The 22,283-nt window shown below is 36.1% G+C and overlaps 1 protein-coding gene across 3 annotated transcripts in view; it reads left to right on the plus strand.

The window, feature by feature from the left end:
- The window catches only part of SLC4A10 (solute carrier family 4 member 10), a 222,832-nt gene that overhangs the window by 30,687 nt on the left and 169,862 nt on the right, over positions 1 to 22,283 (plus strand). For all 3 annotated transcript variants that reach the window (XM_060106607.1, XM_060106609.1, XM_060106608.1), the window contains exon 2: positions 5,180 to 5,261. In XM_060106607.1, coding sequence (XP_059962590.1) covers positions 5,180 to 5,261 — 82 coding nt within the window. The remainder of the gene's footprint in view (positions 1 to 5,179; positions 5,262 to 22,283) is intronic.

Raw genomic sequence — 22,283 nt, forward strand, 5'->3', positions numbered from 1 at the left:
TGGTGTCTGTTCCCAGTGGCTAAGGTTGGTTCAGTGGGTTGTGTAGAATTCCTGGTGGAGGGGACTAGTGCGTGTGTTCTGGTGGATGAGGCTGGATCTTGTCTTTCTGGTGGGCAGGTCCACGTCTGGTGGTGTGTTTTGGGGTATCTGTGGACTTATTATGATTTTAGGCAGCCTCTCTGCTAATGGGTGGGGTTGTGTTCCTGTCTTGCTAGTTGTTTGGCACAGGGTGTCCTGCACTGTAGCTTGCTGGTCGTTGAGTGAAGCTGGGTGCTGGTGTTGAGATGGAGATCTCTGGGAGATTTTCGCCATTTGATATTATGTGGAGCTGGGAGGTCTCTTGTGGACCAGTGTCCTGAAGTTGGCTCTCCCACCTCAGAGGCACAGCACTGACTCCTGGCTGCAGCACCAAGAGCCTTTCATCCACACAGTTCAGAATAAAAGGGAGAAAAAGTAGAAAGAAAGAATTAGTAGAAGTAGAAAGAAAGAAAGAAGGAAAGAAAGGGAGGGAGGAAGGAGGGAAGATAGGAAAAAAGAAAGAGAGAAGATAGAGTAAAGTAGAATAAAGTATGATAAAACATAATAAAGTTATTAAAATAAAAAAGTATTAAGAAAAAAATTTAAAAAATAAAAACAAAGACAACAACAAAAAAACGGGCGGATAGAACCCTGGGACAAATGGTGGAAGCAAAGCTATACAGACAAAATCTCACACAGAAGCATACACATACACACTCACAAAAAGAGCAAAAGGGGAAAAAATCATAAATCTTGTTCTCAAAGTCCACCTCCTCAATTTGGGATGATTTGTTGTCTATTCATGTATTCCACAGATGCAGGGCTCATCAAGTTGATTGTGGAGCTTTAATCCGCTGCTTCTGAGGCTGCTGGGAGAGATTTCCCTTTCTCTTCTTTATTCTCACAGCTCCCGGGTCTCAGCTTTGGATTTGGCCCCGCTTCTGCGTGTAGATCGCCAGAGGGCGTCTGTTCTTCGCTCAGACAGGACGGGGTTAAAGGAGCAGCCGCTTCGGGGACTCTGGCTCACTCAGGCCGGGGGTAGGGAGGAGTGCGGGGCGGGGCGAGCCTGCGGCGGCAGAGGCCGGCGTGACGTTGCACCAGCGCGAGGCGCGCAGTGCGTTCTCCCAGGGAAGCCATCCCTGGATCTCGGGACCCTGGCAGTGGCGGGCTGCACAGGCTCCCCGGAAAGGGGCCGTGGATAGGGACCTGCGCTCGCACACAGGTCTCTTGGCGGTGGCAGCAGCAGCCCCAGCGTCCCACGCCCGTCTCTGGGGTCCGCCGTTTTAGCCGCGGCTCGCTCCCGTCTCTGGAGCTCCTTTAAGCAGTGCTCTTAATCCCCTCTCCTCGCACAGCATGAAACAAAGAGGCAAGAAAAAGTCTCTTGCCTCTTCGGCAGGTCCAGACTTCTTCCCGGACTCCCTCCCGGCCAGCTGTGGCACACTAACCCCTTCAGGCTGTGTTCACGCCGCCAAATAGTCCTCTCCCTGCGCTCCGACCGAAGCCCGAGCCTCAGCTCCCAGTCCCGCCTGCCCCGGCGGCTGAGCAGACAAACCTCTTGGGCTGGTGAGTGCCGGTCGGCACCGATCCTCTGTGCGTGATTCTCCCCGCTTTGCCCTCCGCACCCCTGTTGCTGTGCTCTCCTCCGCTACTCCGAAGCTTTCCCCCTCCGCCACCCGCAGTCTCTGCCCGCAAAGGGGCTTCCTAGTGTGTGGAAACCTTTCCTCCTTCACGGATCCCTCTCACTGGTGCAGGTCCCATCTCTTATCATTTTGTCTCTGTTTATTTTTTTTCCTTTTGCCCTACCCAGGTACGTGGGGAGTTTCTTGCCTTTTGGGAGGTCTGAGGTCTTCTGCCAGTGTTCAGTAGATGTTCTGTAGGAGTTGTTCCACGTGTAGATGAATTTATGGTATACCTGTGGGGAGGAAGGTGATCTCCGCGTCTTACTCTTCTGCCATCTTCCTATTTTCCCCTGCTAAAGCAATCTTGAGAAAAAAGAATAAAGAGAGTATACAGCACACAATACTACATACTAGACACACAATACTGTATACTATACAGCACACAATACTATACAGCACACAATACTATTCTAGTATCTAATACCTTAAAAAAAGGCAGAAAAAGTGGTTACTTTTTAAAAATGATATGATAAATAGTTCTAAGGAAGAAAGAATTCTGAATTGAAAATGAACTGCTTTTCCTCTATTCATTTTCAAACGAGATGAGAATTAAAAGGATATGAAAAAGTTTGAATTTTCTGCTCACAAGATTACTGTTAGATTTTGGTTTGTAAAACTAGAAAAGTTTATTTCATTGATGGCTGTGCTCAAGAGCTACGGTAAATCAGAGAAAGGTGATTTTTACATATTCATAGAGCTAATGATATTTACAAACATGTCTAGAAGAAATTTCTGTGTGAATTAGTTACTGTTAGTCTGTCCCAGGGCCATAGTCTATACCAATGTTTTTCAAATTGCATGTCACAAGCTATTTTTCGGTCCTGAAATAAATTTAATGGGAAGTGACTAGGACTTCTAAATGAAATAGTATACCATGTAACAGAAAATATCAGAGTGCATTTTTTATACTAAGAGTAAATACTGGTTTGTGAAACTTTTGATTACATATATATGAATATGTGACTGTGTTGGGATATATATTTCTCAATATGGGCAATGTTTTAAATTTGGGGGGCACGTTGCCCATATTGAGAAATATATATCCCAACACAATACTATTTACTGAACTCAATCATCTTATAAACATTTACCCAACAGTGTAGTAAGGGTGAATTGTATTGAAAGGCAATGTAATATATTTATGTGTTCTCTCCCTATACAGTGCTAAAATTTGTTCCTAGGTGAGTAAATACATATGGAAATTAGGGTGCATTAATATATTTGGTGTTCACCAATTCTAAATATAGTAACAGTTCAAAATGAAGTGAAAATGTATCTTATTGCTCTATTACTGCATAGACTGGCACCCAGTGCCATAAGTCCCTCTGCATTCCCATCATCACACCTCATATTTACTTGCTCTTGGTAATAAGGGGGAAGGGAAATATTCTGCTACAAAGTCTTGAATAATATTGAAGTGATCTTTTGAGCTATAGCCAAAGTAGAGGAATTTCAGTATATGTATTAACATTAATCTGTATCTTGGGAATTTTCAGCTGAAAATATGGAACATCCAGAGAGTATTTAAAGAGGATAATATGAAACTACAAAATGGGTCACTTACATTGAGTTATATTCATATTCTAGCTTCTAGTTCTTTTTCTTTTAAAGAAAAATTAAAATTAGGTCACTTTTCTTGTAACCTGCATAGTAATTAAATAATCAGCTGTTTCCTATTTAGATTCCATTTCTACTTCTGCTGCAAAATTTCATTTTCTCTCAATATCTCAACATTAGCGATTCAACAGAATTATCTTTTGTACGTGGAGAGTATACATGCTTTATATAAATAGGGGAAAAACATTTTGTATAAGCTGAAAATTATTTCAGGTCCTTGAAATCAAAATCAAATATTTATTGTATAGGGGGAAACATCTTGATGTATTCTATATAAGCTTTCCATTTTGCAGTTGTTTTCAGAGACTGCCATTTTGAGTTATATTGGAATAGTGTTCCTTCTGACCTTTGAACAAGGATGCATGACTTAGTTTTTGGCATTCTTCCTAACAACACCCCAGAGGGCAGAATTGTATTCTAGTGTGACATATATTTGAAAATGTCTTGTACAGAGGGTAAATTTGATTTGTAAATGTATCAAGAACAGATTCAAAATAGGCTGAAACTTGCATTTATCTGGTTCAGGAAAATTATAAAAGTCTCAACTTTAGTTTTTCTATTGCTATTATTGGTTGAACCAACAGATTTTCTTAAACTTTGCCAAACAGAAGAGCAATGGGTTCTGAAATCTATCTTCATTTTATTTTTTTCTCTCATTTTCTCTCATTTATAGTATAAGTTTATCTAACTCTGATTTCAAAGACTTTACCCTGACTTGTGTCAGTACAAGTTGTCAGAAAGACAACAGGACTATAGGCTATAAAACATGTCCTTCTGCTGCATATTGTGCTGCATTTGAAGCATATGAGAGCTGATCTTTTTAGGCTGAAATATGTCTATACTCCTGCAGTTGAAAGTACTGATTTGTCAAACATGGAGGACAAATCTTTATTAAGATTATGTTCAGGAATTAAAAAGCTTTCAAAGAAGAAACAAAAACCTTTTACTTTTCTGATAGTAATAAACTAGAATAGGCTTAGAAATAGATCTTGAAAGGTTTCATTCAACTTTAGTCTACCTTTTCATTTTTCCTTTTGTACTCGGTATTCACTTTTAAGGTAATTTTTACCTGGGTGTTCACAGATAAAAGTTGTAAATAATTTGTGTTTCACTTCATTCAGTATTTCATATTTTGTCCATTCCTGCATGGTCAAAATGGATTATGCTCACACCTCCCCCATTATTTTATTGAGTACCAAATCACTGAGTATACTATTTTGAGTTATGTGTACAGTGTTCAGAAGACAAAGCCTGTGCCCAGCCCTTCTAAATAGGTAAAAAAATTTATAGAAACTGAATGAAGGTTTAATGCACATGATTGTAATTTACAGTTTAGTTTGAATAAAACGCATTATACTGAAACAAAGTCATTAGAGTTTTAGTTTACCTAGTAATTGATACTAATTGCTTTCAAGAGATTAGTTCCCCCCAACCCCATTTATAATGGCAATGGAATTATTTCTCCCTGACATAGCATTAATGATTTTCATATTTTCCTTGTATAGTTCAAAATGTCATCTTGTTAACAAGAATTCTTTATCAGAGATAAAAATACATGTTACTAAATTGACAGGATAACTGTTTGTTTTCTAGTTTTCATCTCACTAACAAATGATGCCAACTGGAACGTTTGACTGCCTTCAATTTCATGGAAAATCAAATGACATTCCTTCTCTGAATGTGTGGTCAAATTAATCTTAGTCTTTTGTAAACTAACATTTGATAATCAAATAGAATAGTCATGTACAAGTAGGTTTATGTTACTGAATTAAACCCCTAAATTATTAGATCACATTAAAGTTTATTTGCTGAAATTAAGAGAATCTATGTACTATCATTTAATCTTATTTCTCTCTATTCTACAGAGAAATGATGAAGAGGCAGTTGTGGATAGAGGTGGAACTCGTTCTATTCTCAAAACACACTTTGAAAAAGAAGATTTAGAAGGTAAGACTATTTTGGTGGGGGGGATACCTATTGGTGTTTCAAAGAGAAATGTGAAGTTTGTTGCAATGTGGAGAACTGCAAAAGTTGATATCAGAGTAATAATGGTGGTGGTGGTGGGGTGGATATGACTGTTTTGGTGTACTCTGGAGTGCCAATAGTCAGTCCTGCAAACAATGAGAAGCATTAGTTCATTCAACAGACCTTTACTGAACCTCTCCTATATTCCTGTACTGTGTTGTGTGCCAGTCTTTCAATAATCCTTCCTTCAAGGAATTACAATTAATTGGGGAATGAAAAGAAAAAAATTATGACAGACCAGCATATTGGGTGTTATGTGACAGTGGAGGACAGGAGGGGCATCTAATTCACCCTATGTTATCAGAGTAGGCTGTCACTGGAAGGGAGTTAAGGACAATTGGTATTCTAGTTTTACTGAGATATATATGAGAGAGGGCTGGAGGCATTTGTGTGTGTTCTCTTCAGTAGGAAGAAGGTCAGATAATTCAACAGGGAGGTAGTATGGTCTAGCAGCTGGTAAAGTATAGAGGCTCTGAAACCAGACTGTACTGGATTCAAATATCACTTCTGTCCCTTATTTGTTATGGAAGCTTTAGCTAATTAGTTAACTTCTCTGCACCTGTTTTCTCTGTTGTTAAAATAAGGATAACAGTGGAATATATTTCCTAAATTTTTATGAGAAATAAGGGAGAAATACTTAGAATAGTACCTGGCCTAAGAGTTACATATGTATTGACAATTATTATTCCACTGCAATTTAATGTATACACGCCATTAGTTCATTTTAATTTTTAACAAGAAATTATTACTAGTGAGATACAAGGTATGTGGTGTTTTTCATCTTTTTGTTGAAAAGTGAAACCCAAATCATCTTAAGTAAAACTAATCAGAGATAGCTCCTAATAATCTACAGCAGCTGAAAAGTAAGTGTTCATTCCCCTTAAGAATTGTAGCCACTTAAATTATGGTTAAATTCATTATTATTGGGTCTTATATTTAGTTACAACAATTAAATAGCAGAAGAGTTAACATACTATTTAGAGACAACTTTCAACAACTATACCCACTCTGTGTTTGACATTTTGCTTGATGCACAGAAAGCACCCAAGGTCTGGAAAGGTTATACTTACTGGGCAGGCGTAGTATTTACATGCTATCCATATTCATTATACAAATTGAAGGAAGCAGAAACTTGAAAAATCTAACCCAGTAATGTCTAATATAAAGCAAATTTTTCTTTAGATTTGAAAAGCAGCATATTTACTGTTCTACTTATGTCATAACATGACTTAAGCTATGATTATATTCACTAAACTCACCCAAGAAAACCTAATAAATCAAGAATTTAGTGTAAAAATATACTCAATTCCAGTGAAACATCATCTTGGATTTAAAGATTGTGATTGATAATCCACACACAGATAATGAGCAGTTAACAGTAATTTATAAATAATTACAGTAAAATACTAAACGGTCCCTTTGAATGGAAAATACATAATACAAAAATAAGATTTAATAAAGTTACTTTAATTGTTGTATCAACATGTATTACATACGTTTCTTTTTACTGGGAATACACATAACAGTGTACAATGCTTCTTAGAACAGATTTCTGGTTGGCAAAACACAGTTGGATAAATCAGATTTTGTTCTGTTTGCTGATGTCTATAGTGGGCATTTTAATCCCAGAAGTGAATAACTGTGACTTAGTCACTGGTGATTGAAGTTAACATCATAGAATGCAAAGGCAACATTTTAGAATTTTGAAAGAAAATAAGAACCTTATTTATGTTGACTTTCTTAATCTTTGTCCTGCTCCCAGATCATATTAAGTAGATAAACGTTCCAGCATTTGAGGATGCCGTGGAGGATTCTGTTGTGATACATACAAAGAATTAATGGATCTATTAGTGGTTCCCAGATTGATTACCCTGAATCGGAAATGAGGGGCAATGAGGTGGATGTCATGGTTCAGGAAAAAATCAACTGGTAGCATATGATATAATATAACATGGGTAAGTGGGAGAGCACCAGAGAGAAAGGTGGCATTACTGAGGATAAGGGTGGTGGTAGCTTCTCCTTCTGTGTAATTAAAGAAAAAGACCAGGGCACCACTGTTTTTTTTTTCTTTCATAATTTCCAAAACTTGAAAGCAACCTTTAATGGATAAGTAAACTATGTGGTATGCCAATACAATGGAATATTATTCAGTGATAAAAAGAATTGAACTATTGACATTTCTCTAAGGAAGATACACAAATGGACAGCACTGTCATGAAAAGATATTCAACATCACAAACTATTAAGGAAATGCAAATCAAATCTGTAATGAGATATCACTTTGAACCCATTAGGATGGTTACTATTTAAAAAAAAAAAAACAGAAAATAACAGGTGTTGGTGAAGATGTGAAGAAATTGGAACCCTTGTGCCCTACTGGTGAGAAAGTAAAATAGTGCAACTGTTATGGAAAGCAGTGTGGAAGTTCCTCAAGAAATTAAAAATAAAATTACCATAAGGTACCACTTTTTAAGAGCTTCTTTAGTAACAGATAAAATATACCAATAGATATTTATTTTAAATGAACTAGAATTTGGAATTGCTACCCCAGAAATTACCTTCAGCTAAAGGGAGCTGCCTCTCCTGTGGCATCTGAATTCAATAAGTTATCAGAGAAGGAGTATAAAGGCCCAGAGTCTTGCCTCAATTTGGTACAATTCTGAAAGGCTGTCTCAGCTTCAGAGCCTCCTGTGGAGTCAACTGAGACCTTTATTGCAAATGTACCATAATTCAACTTCTTCTACCAAATGCTGCAGCCCACATTTCCTCACAGGTGTTACTGCTGATAGCTCTCTTCAACAAACCCCCTGAACACAAATTTCTGTCTCAGTGTCTGTTTCCCGAGGAATCTGAACCACTCATTGATCATTTTCCTGTTCCCTGAACCATGCCAATAGACCTACTTGGTAATTGATAGGACCATCACATTGGTTTCTTAGCCTGTGGGATTAAGAACTATTGTAGTGGGTGAGAAGGCTCTGAAAGTACTTGCCTTGGCGATGATATTAAATGAAAATCAGTATTGTATATGACAGGAAATAGCAGAGATTAGTGCCATCTTTAAAGATCTAAAGTATGTCCCAGTCTGGCCACTACAGAAACTTGTCAAAGTCTGGACAATGGTGGTGGACTACTGCAAACTCGGCCAAGTGGCAGCATCAATTGCAGCTACTGTTTCAGATGTAGAATCTTTTTAGAGCAGGTTAACATGACCACAGGTACATGGTATGCAGCTGTTGATTTGGCAAATGCATTTTTTTTCTATTACTACCAAGAAGGTGTACCAGAAGTAAACATTCTCTTGGTCTTATGGTCTTGCTCCGCGGCTGTGTTAACTCTCCTACCCTGTATTATAATAGATTCCAAAAGGGATTTGGACTGAGTGGGTGTTCTGCAGAGCATCATTTTTGTTCACTGTGTTGGCCAAATGAACATGAAGTGGCAAGTATGCAGAAGCCTTGATAAGACAGATGCATTCCAGAGTCTGCTTCTCAGTGAATCTGACTAAAGGATAACATTATAGAGTGTGCACACTGTACTGAGCCTGAAACTCCAGGGTGGATGGATGGATAGACGGGGTCAGTTTCCACATGGGCCTAATAAAAATAACCAAGTGCCTCTTCAGCTCTTTTTTTAAAAATTTTTTATTGAGCAGAGTTCCCTGTGCTATACAGTAGGTCCTTGTTGATTATCCATTTTAAATATAGCAGTGTGTACATGTCAATCCCAAACTCCCTTATCACTTATATGTGGGGAACCTAAAAAAATGATACAAATGAACTTATTTATAAAACAGAAACAGACTCACAGACTTAGGGAATGAATTTATGGTTACCAGGGCGAAGGGTGGGGGGCAGGGATAGTTAGGGAGTTCAGTTATACTTAAACACCTCCATTCTCTCTTCATTGTTCAGCCGTGTCCAGCTTTTCTCAGAATGCATGCCTGAACTTTTAAAAAATTTAATGAATATTTTATTTTTTCAGATATGACGATTGTTATATTTTCTGCAGGCATAAGAGCAAATTAATAAGTTGCTAAAAATAGTATGTCATTAATAATTAGATGATAACAAAGAGAAGAAAATTCAATAGCTGAAGACGATATTTTAGCCATTTTGACTGAACGGGTCGATTTCCAGTCAAGGCAATTCTGTCAAACAACTGGATTGCTTTTTTAAAAAAACTAAAAAAAATTCTTTTGTGGTAAAAAATTCATAACAAAATTTATCATCACAGCCAATTCTAAGTGTACAGTGCAATAGTGTTAAATATATTTACAATGTTGTGTAAGCAGTGTCAGAACTTTTTCATCTTGGAAAAAAACTGAAACTCTATAACAGCAACTCCCCATTTCCTTCTCCCCCTGGCAAACACCATTCTACCTTCTGTTTCTATGAATTTGACTATGCTAGATACCTCACAGAAGTGAAATCATGCAGTGTTTGTCCTTTTGTGACTGACTTATTTCACTTAGCATAATGTCATGAAGGTGTATCCATGCTGTAGTGTTAGAAATTACTTTCCTTTTTAAGGCTGAATGATATCCATTGTACGTATATACTACATTTTGTTTATCCATTCATCTATTGATGGACATGATTGCTTCCATCTTTTGGCTATTATGAAATAGTGCTGTGCTGTTTGGCTAGTGCTGTTATGAGCATGAGTGTGCAAATATTGCTTCAAGACCCTGCTTTCAATTCTTTTGAGTATATACCCATAAGTGGGATTGCTGGATCATAGGGTCATTCTATTTTAATTTTTAGAGAAACTGCCATACTGTTTTTCATAGAAGATGCACAATTTTACATTCCTACCAACACTGCTCAAGGGTTCCAATTTCTTTACATCCTCACTAACACTTGCAGTTTTCCAGGTTTTCTTGATAGTAGCCATCCTAATGGGTGTCAGGTTTTGATTTGCATTTTCCTAATAATTAGTGATATTGAACATTTTCTCATATGCATGTTGGCCATTTGTGTATCATCTTTGGAGAAATGTCTATTCAAGTCCTTTGTCATTGTTTAACTGGATTTTTTTATGTGTTGTTCAGTTGTAGGAGTTCTTTATGTATTCTAGATATTAACTCCTTATCAGGTATATGTGATTTGCAAATATTTTCTCCCATTCTGTAGGTTGCCTTTTTGCTCTGTTGACTGTGGTGTTTGATATGCAGAAAATTTTAATTTTTTGATATAGTCCAATTTGTCTAGTTTTACTTTTGTTGCCTAAGCTTTTGGTGTTATTTCCAGGAAATCCTTGCCAAATCCAATGTCATAAAGCTTTTCCCTATTTTTCTTTCTAATTTATAGTTTTGGGCCTTACATTTAGGTATCTGACCCATTTTGAGTTAATTTCTGTATATGGTGTAGAATGCCTGCAATTTTATCCTTCATATTCCTTTGTTGTCTAACTTTACACTTGTTGTAGCTTGCATTACTCCTTACAGGTTAAATTTTCCACCAAATCACTGATATATAAAGAACTTCTTTAGTGAGAGAGAGACTGTTTGTTTTGCATGCTTTTAGCACATATTTCTAAAATAATACCTGCTATTTTTCTACAGTCTGAGAACATGGAAGATGCAATAAAACCTCAAGAATATTATTAAAAATTTTGTGTTCAAAGCCTTTTTGTTGCTCCATACCAAACTGGTGCCTTCTCATCTTCTCCACAAAGAATAGAATGTCCATTCTGCCCATCCATTAGCGTTACCTGATCCCTCCTGGCAGAATAATTATCTTCCTCCTCCAGATCTCTCTTTCTGAATTTACATCATTTCTTATATTATTATTATTATGTATATATTTCTTATCATTCTTATTTGATTATAAGCTTGTTGAGGGACAAATCTTTGTCTTATACATATTTGCATTCTACCATGGTATCGGTCCAGCAGTTTTTCTTAAACTAGATAGGTACTAAAAAATGTGTTGCATTGAATCTCATTTATATATAATTCAATAATATATCACTAATCATGTAAGAAGTTAAGTTTATATACTGTAATTATGTGCATAATTAACACTTATCAAATATTGAATTAGCTTTCAAATATTTAACATGTAAATACAGGAGTTTTAAATTATGTTGCACTGTACTAAGATAAATAACTCTAGTTACATTTTAATCTGATATTCAGGAATTCATAAATTTAAAACTTTAATGGAAAAGTTAAACTAATATTTAAATCTTGGCTATGAATTAAATTAAAAAGACATTTTCTTTATTCTGTATTGCTTTTAGCAGAGAGTAAAATACTTTTAAGTCAGGAATTTAATAGAGAGAATTATACCTCTGTCTTGATATTTTTGCTCATTTTATTTGAGATAAAAAATTTTGGTTTACTAGTTTATTTCTTTTGGGGACCACTTAATATATCGTGGACCTAAAGTCCAGAGATACTGTAAGTAAAATACCTAGCACAAAGCTATCATATAACATAATTTTATTAATGATAATACCCTCCCACTTTCTTCATTTCACCCAATGCATTCCTGAGCTCTTAAGATTACTAAAATGCTTTTCTGATCATAATCATTGTAATGTCAAAAGTGTTTTTCACTAAAAAACAGAAGATAGTAAGTGCTGATCCTATAATTATGATGCACTATTTTGAAACCAAAGTAGAAAATAATTTGAAAAAATAAAGAAAAAGCCAAAAATTAGGCTTAGATCTTTTTTTTTCTGATCTTTTATCTCCAAAAATTGCCATTAGAAGGAAAAAATGAATTCTGCTGAGAGAAACAAAAGTTGGCTTCACAGAGACAGAGATGGACTTAGAAGGATGAATGAGAGTTCTGAAGGCAAAGAAGGAAGGATCCATTATATTCTGGGAATGGCAAATATGGTGTGGCTAACACATTGGGATTGTGTGCATGGGGGTAAAGAGTGACTAGAGATGAAGTTTAAACATTTACATGAAGTAGGTCAAATAATGGAGAATGAATTAATTTTTGAAGTTACTCAGTGAGGTAAGTACTATTATCATCTCCATCTTACAGATAAGGAAACTAAAGCACAAAAGATTGACTTGCCCAGGCCATGACTAGCAAGTGTAAGAGCAGGGATTCAAACCCACAAGGGTCTGGGCTTTTAACAACTATGTTATAGAAGTAAGCATAATGTGGAGCCTTGTTTTTTTAGGTGACTGAATGGGGCAAGATGTTTATTAACTGGAAGACTGGGGCATATTTACTCACTTAATCATGACTATTTTTAAAAAGTTGAGACTATCCTATGAAGCAATAATGAATTCGATAATTAGTACCCCTATTACAATAGTTTTCCAAATAATTTTGCAAAAATTTGAAATATTTTATAGTTAGTAAATTCCCATTAGACAGATTCATTTCCACAAAAGGAAAGGCCTGTCCCACTGGAGACTAGTTTTTTTTTTTTTTTTTTTTTTTTTTTTTTTTTTTTTTTTGCAGTACGCGGGCCTCTCACTGTTGTGGCCTCTCCCGTTGCGGAGCACAGGCTCCAGATGCGCAGGCTCAGCGGCCATGGCTCACGGGCCCAGCCGCTCCGCGGCACGTGGGATCCTCCCGAACCGGGGCACGAACCTGCGTCCCCTGCATCGGCAGGCGGACTCTCAACCAATGCGCCACCAGGGAAGCCCTGGAGACTAGTTTTAATAATAACCTCATGTTCTCTTATTTTAAATTCTTGTCTCTGCTGCACCACAGAATGAATAATCTTATTGTTTCCGTGTTCCAAATGTCTTTTTTTTTTTTTTTTTTCGGTATGCGGGCCTCCCACTGCCGTGGCCTCCCCCGTTGCGGAGCACAGGCTCCGGACGCGCAGGCTCCGGACGCGCAGGCCCAGCGGCCATGGCTCACAGGCCCAGCCGCTCCGCGGCATATGGGATCCTCCCAGACCGGGGCACGAACCCGTATCCCCTGCACCGGCAGGCGGACTCCCAACCACTTGCGCCACCAGGGAGGCCCCCAAATGTCTTTTATTTGAAAAAGAGAAGAACTGTTTTTCCTGCAATTTAGTATTGTTGATACGGGCTCAATGTCACTTGATACAGCAATTCTTTGGTAATAATTAGTGAAGTTAATTAATTACTTAGGATCCATTTAAAATTGTACGTTCTGCCTGCCAAATATTTTGGATATATTTGAGGATGGGAATTAGGCAGATAAACTAATACTGAAGATTCCAGAAAAAAATAGCCAGTAGTAAATTTTATTCCCTAATTGACTATCTTTGCCACCTATGCACATTTCATAATGAATTGTTCTATTTTTCTCCAGGGTATCCTAAAAATAAGAACCAAATAAGAGAATGTTTTTTAACAGTCTGTAATAATGGAATTACTTTTATTCCTAAAATTAACTCTCAGGTGAGCTATATATCATGTTCCATGTTTCTTCATATTAATTGTTTCACATGATTTTTGTATGTGACCCACATCAATTTATTTTGATATATAAATTTATTCATGATATTTTGTCTATTTAAAGTGAGTGGTAACTTGCTAGTTATTTACAGTCTGCTTTTAGAGTGTATTGTAAATTTAAAAGATCTAAAGTATTCTAAATTTGGTTTATTAGACCATTTGCAAGTAGTTATAGACATGTGTTTGCATGAGTATAGTAACAAATATTCTAATGTGTATATGTGGCTAAGAAATCCTGCAATGTATGGTTTCTTAATTTAGGGGTCCTCATTATATATTTTCCATCCCTAGTTTAGGATGTCTGTTTTTAGGCAGATGATTTTAGAATAAGAGCCCACATTCTTAATCTCCCTCATTGTTCCTTATAAATCTGGCTCTATTTACTACTACACTCTACCTATCAAAGGCACAGTACAGTATTTGAGGTATTTGCTATGTAATGTGACCTAAGACATATCCTTTGTGAATAAGGAGAACTTTATATTTGTGTGTATATGTAACATTTTCAATCAATTGTTATTTTAGAGACGTATTAGATGAAAAGAAATTCCTTTTCATTACATTAAATATAATCCTATAAATATTAAAAGAGGGTATTTTACAGCAAAGAATTTATTCCTTTAATCCTTCTATATTTTTCTTCAAAAATATTTAATACTTTGAAGACAAACCACAAATGGCCAAAGCTTCTTAATATGTACTCTGTAGGTTTATATTAACACTATACTTTTGTTTTGAGTTTTCTGGATGTCTGAGACTTAAGTGCGTTGATTATTTAGTTATACAGTTTAGTAGTATGGGAATCATACTATGAAGGTGACATTGTGAAGGAGATCAACTTAGTCTACTTCTTGATTAAATTCTTAAATCTCTATTTCAGCTGCTAATCTTTTCCCTAGAGGTATCCTACTTTAAAGCTCCTCGGCTGCATGTGATCATAGCCTCCACAGGTTATCTCCTCACGATAGAAGCAGGGGTGGGCTACCAGTCAATTAGAGCTTTTCTTGTGAAGTCATCATCATTCACCAATATTAATTAAGTGCTAATGTTGTATAAGCACTGAACAAAATTTGTTTTATATTCTTTATTCTCCAAAGTGGTTTACATACTGGTGCTGTCAATAGGGCACTTGAGTTCTAGACCTCCTTGGGAAAAAATAACAGTGGCCACCCAGCACATAAATGTTTATATTTAAATATCAATTGAGATAAATACTGATAATACTGAACAAGTTTTAAATAGTAGTTGAAAGAGGTGATATTCTTGATTTTCTGGATTACACACACCTATAATTTTATCAGTACTAGCATCACTGGAACCTTAATAGAACTAAGTCGATTTGGTGTACCGGTATTCTGAGGTTACTTTTTGGAATGCTCTCTTTTATATTTTCTCCCAGTGACATTGTTCACTACCCCATTCTATCCTCCCTCTTTCCTGGCTGCCTAGTCATCCCTACTGCTCTTAGTTTGTCAGAACTGCTGAAAGCACAATGAAAAAATCTAATTATTTTCCTTTCTTTCTCTATCATTTCTACCCCTAATGAGAGTTTCAGGTGGGAAGATGATATAGAAAAACAAAATGATTGAAATCATGATTAAAAGAAAGTAAATTTTTAATTTTCTGCTGGTAAATTAAGCTTTTGTCTTGTCTCTGCAGAAGGAACATTATGAATATCCTTTTTAAATTGAAGTATAGTTGGTTTACAGTATTAGTTTCAGGTGTATAAAACATATTGACTCAATATTTTTATAGATTATACTCCATTTAATGTTCTTACGAAATTGTGGCTATATTTCCCTGGGGTGTACAATGTATCATTCTTGTTTATCTATTTTATACATAGTGTTTGTATCTCTTAATCCTGTACCCCTATCTTGCCCCTCCCCTCTTCCCTCTCCTTGCTGGTAACCACTAGTTTGTCCTCTATACCTGTGAGTCTGCTTCTGTTTTGTTATATATATCCATTTGTTTTATTTTTTAGATTCCACACATAAGTGATAACATAGAGTGTTTGTCTTTCTCTCACTTATTTCATTAAGCAAAATGCTCTCTAGTTTCATCCATCCATGTTGCTACAGATGGCAGAACTTCATTCTTTTTTATGGCTGAGTAATATTTCATTATATATATTATACATTATATATATGTATATACATATATATATATACACACCATGTGTTCTTTATCCATTCATCTGTTGACGGACATTTAGATTGCTTCCATATCTTGACTATGAATATTCTTTTTTGACTACTTTCAAAACTGCTTCTAAATTACCTTTGGAACATCTGTGAAAAAAGTATTACAGTCTTATTAGAAAAAGGATTTCTAATATCTAGCTAAATTATTTAAAATTGTACCTATTCTTTCCTTTGTATAACTCAATTTTTTTCATGTAATGATAAATTGCTGTTTTGTAATTAGATGACAATATGGCAGAAAAGCATTTTATGATATCACAGTGATTAATACAAAAGTATAGTGTCTGCAACACCAATGCACTTAACAGTACTGATCATGAAAATGAAAGTCATGTTTACTAAGTTGAAATACTATTTCTCTCATGCTATCTAACTTTAATATTCTCTTAAGGTTTATTAATATGCATTCTATTTAAAAAGTGCTCTTAGGGCCTCCCTGGTGGCGCAGTGGTTGAGAGTCCGCCTGCCGATGCAGGGGATACGGGTTCGTGCCCCGGTCTGGGAGGATCCCATATGCCGCGGAGCGGCTGGGCCCGTGAGCCATGGCCGCTGGGCCTGCGCGTCCGGAGCCTGCGCGTCCGGAGCCTGTGCTCCGCAACGGGAGAGGCCACAGCAGTGAGAGGCCCGCATACCGAAAAAAAAAAAAAAAAAAAAAAAAAAGTGCTCTTAATTGCCTAGTGATCCCCTGTTGTCAGCCCTTTTGAAGTCTCAGTTGCTTTTAAAACTTTTGACTATACCTTTGTTTTTAGGTCTTCCTTCTCTTCTCTCATACCTCTCCCTTGGCTTCTCTTCTCAGGTAGTCTTCCTTGGTATTTTTTTTCTATTTTATCCACTGGCCCTTCCTACTCTGCCTGACATTTCTATGTTTTTTCCCAAAATTAAAATCATTTTATTGTTTTAAAACTATTTTAAAACAAAAAATTATTTTGAGTTAGAAAAATCCAAGAAATATAAAAAAGTATAAAGTGTAAAGAAAGCAAACAAAACAACCACCAAAACCTACTGTTTAGAAGAAATACAATTAATATTTCTGAACAGAATTACAGAATTAATATTATAAAAGAATATAATTTAATTATATATCATAAACAGATGTAATTATAACTAAATTACATATAAGTAAAATTATGGTACAATTTGTAATCTTTTCAACTACTCTCTTTTCATTAAAAAAATCAATATCATTCCACGTTGATATTGATATTGTCCATTTTAATTATACTTAGTATTTCATTGCATGATTGTACCGTGCTTTATTTAACCAATCCCTTATCAATGGACATTTTATTTCTCATTTATCTTTTAAACAAAGCTGCTATGAATTATCGTATATGTATTCTTGTGCACTTTACTGATATAATTCTCAGGAGGATTGCTGGGTCAAAAAGTTATAGAGTTAAAAATTTTGATCTATGTTTTATACTCCCATTGACATAATATGAGAAGTTCCATCTATTTCTTCAAATCTTTGACAATTCTCATCTATCTTTTAACTGTCGGTTTCTCTCTATATCTATCCTTGATTTATTTTTCCTCTTATTCTTCATTCTCTCTCTGGATGATTCACTTCCTGGAATGGTATTTCCACCTGTGAGTGCTGTAGGAGTCCATATGGATGTATCCAAAATGTTCCATATGTGTCTTGTGGACTTTCACACAATGAATAAACCTAAGGTAGACACACTGAAGAAGATGAATATGACTAAAGTAGAGGTCATCCTATACAAATATTAGTTGAGGAAAATGCTAAGGGAATATGTAGAAAGAACATGACTGCTAACTTAAGAGTATGTGAAAGATGGTTATATGGAAGATGAAATATACCATCATTTTATGTTATACAGAAATAGTAGAGTTTTGTATGAGGAAAATAAACTAAGTTGTTAAAATTTCCCTATTGGATATGACTACTTAGAAATGTTTAGTTTTAGAAATATTGGGATAACTTCTTCAACTACTGTTTATTTCACATGTGAAAATGAGAGGTCTCAATCAAGTGCTCTGTGAAGAATTTTCCAACTCTAAATTCTGTGATCTTTAAGTGAACTTCCAGAGTATGTTTTAAAATTTAAATTTCTTGTTAACTTTGCTTAATATTTAAATACCTTTAAGTTTTTCAGTTCTCTGACAAGAAAAGTTCATTAGTTTTGAATTTGAAAAGGACTGCTCGCTCTGTATAAATGGTTTAAAAAATGTCCTATTAATGATTCATGCCTCTTGAAAAGCACAGAAACTTATTCTTTACCTTTCTTGAGGAAGAAAGAAATTTGAAGTAGAGTAGGTGTGGCAAAAAAATATCACCAGATATAAATTTCTTAATGGAAAGGGTATGTCTGGCTTTATCATCTTGAGATATAAAGTTAAGTCATATTTGGTTAACATTGACAATATAATAACCCAGAGGAACCACCTGCCTGGATATTCTGAAAGTATGGCATTTCTCCTGGGGTTCTTCCTTCCAAGGTTCCATAGGGTTACTTAGACTAAATGGTTTAATCAGTCCTTAATATCTCTAACCTGTTGCCACCCTCAGTGAGAATTAACGGGACTTCAGATTCCTTAATTCATTCATTCCTCCAACTCTATTTAATGCCTATTATTAAATGTCAGACACTAACTCCAGGTACTAGTAATACTGCAGTGAAAAAAAAATGAGACAAAAATATGGACCTTACAAACTAGATATACCCCCTCATGGTTGATTTCAACAAGTGTTTAACCCTGGAGAGCTTAGCCTATTAGTTTCAGTATCTTCTACCACCAGTTAGAAGTCTGGTGGCATCCAGGGAGTTGGGATGATGCAAGTTGCACTGGAGTTTGTGACTACCCACTATCATTTGGTGCAAGGCCCTGTCCATTAAAGCTGTTGATCCTTCCTGGTTTATCTGTACACGTTTATCCAGTCAGCTACACAACCTCCTCCTCCACATACATACATACCAAAACCTGCCTTGAACCTTAAGTGTTATACTTCAAGTTTTTTATTTCCCTTATTGTAAGGGCACACATGCATCTCCTTTCCCCACTCAGAGTAAGCTCCTTAGTACCAAAGTGACTTTGTCAGAAAGGCCTTTAGCATAAGTCACATAATGGGCCATTAAAATCAGACACACACACAGACACACGCAGTAATCTAGTGGCTGCTGTTGAGTTTGGAAAAGGGTCCAGACCCTCCTCCCATCAATGGTGTTTCTTCTTAATGGGGAGTGGAAGTGGGGGGCTGTTATCCATTCCTGCTTGTCTTCATTTAGGGCACTATACTCCTTCAGAAATGATTTAATGGTTTTAAATCTCAAAGCAAAGGGATTTGAGTTCAGCTTCCCTTTTTCCTAAGAGGCTCTTAGGATTCTATGTAAATGAGAGGATGAAAATGGATGCCCCTTAATTTCACTTTTCAACATCATCTTAGCTCTGTGGTTTTGCATTGCCCCAAATAATTATTTTATCCTCTTTACTCAGAAGTGGGTACTTACTAAATATCCACGTAATTACAGAACTGCACAAGTGGATCTTTCTAGAAAGTGAAGTCAGGCTTATTAAGGTAAATTGGTCAGATTACTTATGGGTATATAAAATTGTCAACAACTTAAAAAAATAGGAAGTTCCATCTTTATGTACCCACCAGGCACCAGGCAGTGGTGTTCTGATAACCCTCCTTCCCTCTCTCCTCCCTGCTGCCTCCGTAGCCTTAATTTGTAGCATTTGCCAATTTTCATGGCTGCGTTCACACCGCTGAAGTGTTTTCACTGTACACAGAGTTAGGAAGAGATGTGCACAACTAACTCTGGCGAACTGATGTAAGCCAGTTCCAGCACACCACTGCTGTCAGGTAAAGTCATTGTCTTCGTCTAAAATTTCCTGTAAAATGTAAAAAGAATAAGAAAATTTCCTGTAAAATGTAAAAAAAAAAAAGAAACATTGTTTCTATAGCAGTCTAAATGCATGTTTATTCATGAGCAATGAATAAAGCATTGAATGAATAAAGCATTCATTAAACAATGGGTGTTTAAGGAAATAAAAATTCTGTTTACTTCCTGATAAAAACAAGGTACATATATCTCTGGACCCTCTGTGTGCCTGTGCCTCCCTGCACAAGGCATGCTATCTATTTTTCACTTGCCAGTACAAATCCTATCTTCCTCAAAGTTCTCTCTCCTTCTCTGAGCCAGTTTTTAAATTTTCCAGCCTACTCCAGCATAAAATGAGTAAAAAAGAGTTTGGATTTGTTGTCATTCATTTATTTATTCAACACTTATTGAGCTTTTAATATGCCAGGTACTGGGAATGTGAACATGATTAGACAGACCATATTACTGCCTATAGAGCCTATCATAGGCATTATTACCTGATTATACAATTAGCTATTTAATCACAATTTTGAAAAATTTTATAAGGAAATGTAAGGTGCTGAGAGAATATATACTGGCAATTGTATATGATAAAATTAGATAGATTTGATACATTTGATTACATGGTGGCACGAAAGTCCTGAGAAGCAGTAGAGGGGAGAACCAGGGCACAAGCTGTCTCTGCGTCTTTGTATCACATGAGCTAATGTCCCAAAGATCAAGCCGGGGTTCAAGGGTTAGAAGAATAGTTTCTACCATTTGATGGGAGAAGCTGCTAAAATTTTGTGGCCATTAAAAAAATCTGCAGCACTATTTATTATTTGTAAACATCTATGCAGAAATGCCGAGTATTTTCCATCTTCGCTTTCAGATGTTTTAATTGTTTCATTCCTTCAGTTTCACAGTTGAATTCCATCAACTGTCTTCATGGAAATCTGTTTTTCTCCTCAACAAGTCTTCAGCTTTTCCAAGCAACCCTTCTGTCCTTAATTACCAGTTCCCAGAATGAGCCACTTTCTATATGTGTCTTTCAGATTAATACAAGGCAAAACTAAATCTGGAAAATTTTACAGTTTAAAATTTTTGCTTATTTTCTACCTATTTCCCTGAAGCAAAGTGGCGGGGCTGTTCAGAAATCATAATTTAATTAAAATGAGGTTGAGGAGATGGGGAGTACCACGTTGTCTTTTGCATTCATTTTTTTAATAGTATCCCAGAACATATGTTGATGTCTTTTCTCCCTCTTCCTTGTAAAAACAACAAAACATAAATGTTTTAAAATAATAGTGAAATTGCAAGCTTTTGTGATTATAAAAATACATGCTCTATCTCACCTTATTTTTTCCCCTGCTCTAACATGCACCTCAGATTATCACCCAGAATTGTTCCTCTGTTTTTGTGCACGTTATCTTCTTTTTCTAGATTTCCCACTCCTCTGCTAATCCAAAACCTAATTGTTTAAGACTCAAGTCCTTCTCCCTGAAACCTTCCTTAATTGCCCAGGTTATCTTTGATTTCACTCTATTTATGAACTCCTACAGCATTTAATGCCTGATACAACACAAGAACATTAGCTTTAATGCAGATTGTTATTGTGTTCTGCTTCTCATTTGTATCATTTCGTGCTGTTTTCTTTGTTGAACTTGATTTTTGAGCAATTGAATGGCCATCTTAAGTGCAGGGATCATATCCTATAAGCATTTCTTATTATCCTGTTTCTTGACTAATTTGTATTAGCCTCCCTTTGAGCAGTGTAAACATCCAACATCGAGCTGTCTTACAGCCTATAAAAATGGGGAATTCTCCTGTCTTTTCTTTTTTTTCTTAGAAGATATATATTATTAGGATTCATTCATTTAATCAAGAAATGTTGAGGCTTATTGTGCTCTAAGATGAAAAATAACACTGCTATTGCAAGATACACAGTAATTTAGTTACTATGTTTTGCTCAAGATAGTGTTATAAACTTATAAGAAATAGTATTTTTTAAAATATGCCACAGTATCTTCTAAACTAGTAAATCTCAGAACTATGGTTCCTTTGATGAACAACTTTAGTACTTTTAAGACTTTTATTTTCCGTAAAGAATAGTCACAGTCATGTGGCCCTTTGTTTTGTAATAATTAAAAATGCGGCCCTAGGGTCAGGTGACTATGACCGCATTGGTGTGACTTTTTTATTCTTTCAGCAAAATAACACAAGAGACAACAGTGCAGTAAGTAGCCTAATAGTATCTCTTTGCAATGCACACATACGCTCACTTACACCCTCTAGGTCTCTTTTCTTTCTCTCCACTGCTGTCCCTCAGCAGAGAATTTCTCTTGGACTTAGAGTTCTTTGATATGTTATGATAAATGATGCCTTGTTGTGTTTTCTGACTCTGTTAGAGTCTCCATGGAATTAAAGATCACATGCTTATTTGGCTTAATGTACTTGACCTTTTCCCATGATTGACACGTCTAAATAAATGGCTGTAGCAACTCAG

This window comes from Mesoplodon densirostris, chromosome 8 (assembly GCF_025265405.1).
Source record: "Mesoplodon densirostris isolate mMesDen1 chromosome 8, mMesDen1 primary haplotype, whole genome shotgun sequence".
NCBI classification, from domain to species: Eukaryota; Metazoa; Chordata; class Mammalia; order Artiodactyla; family Ziphiidae; genus Mesoplodon; species Mesoplodon densirostris.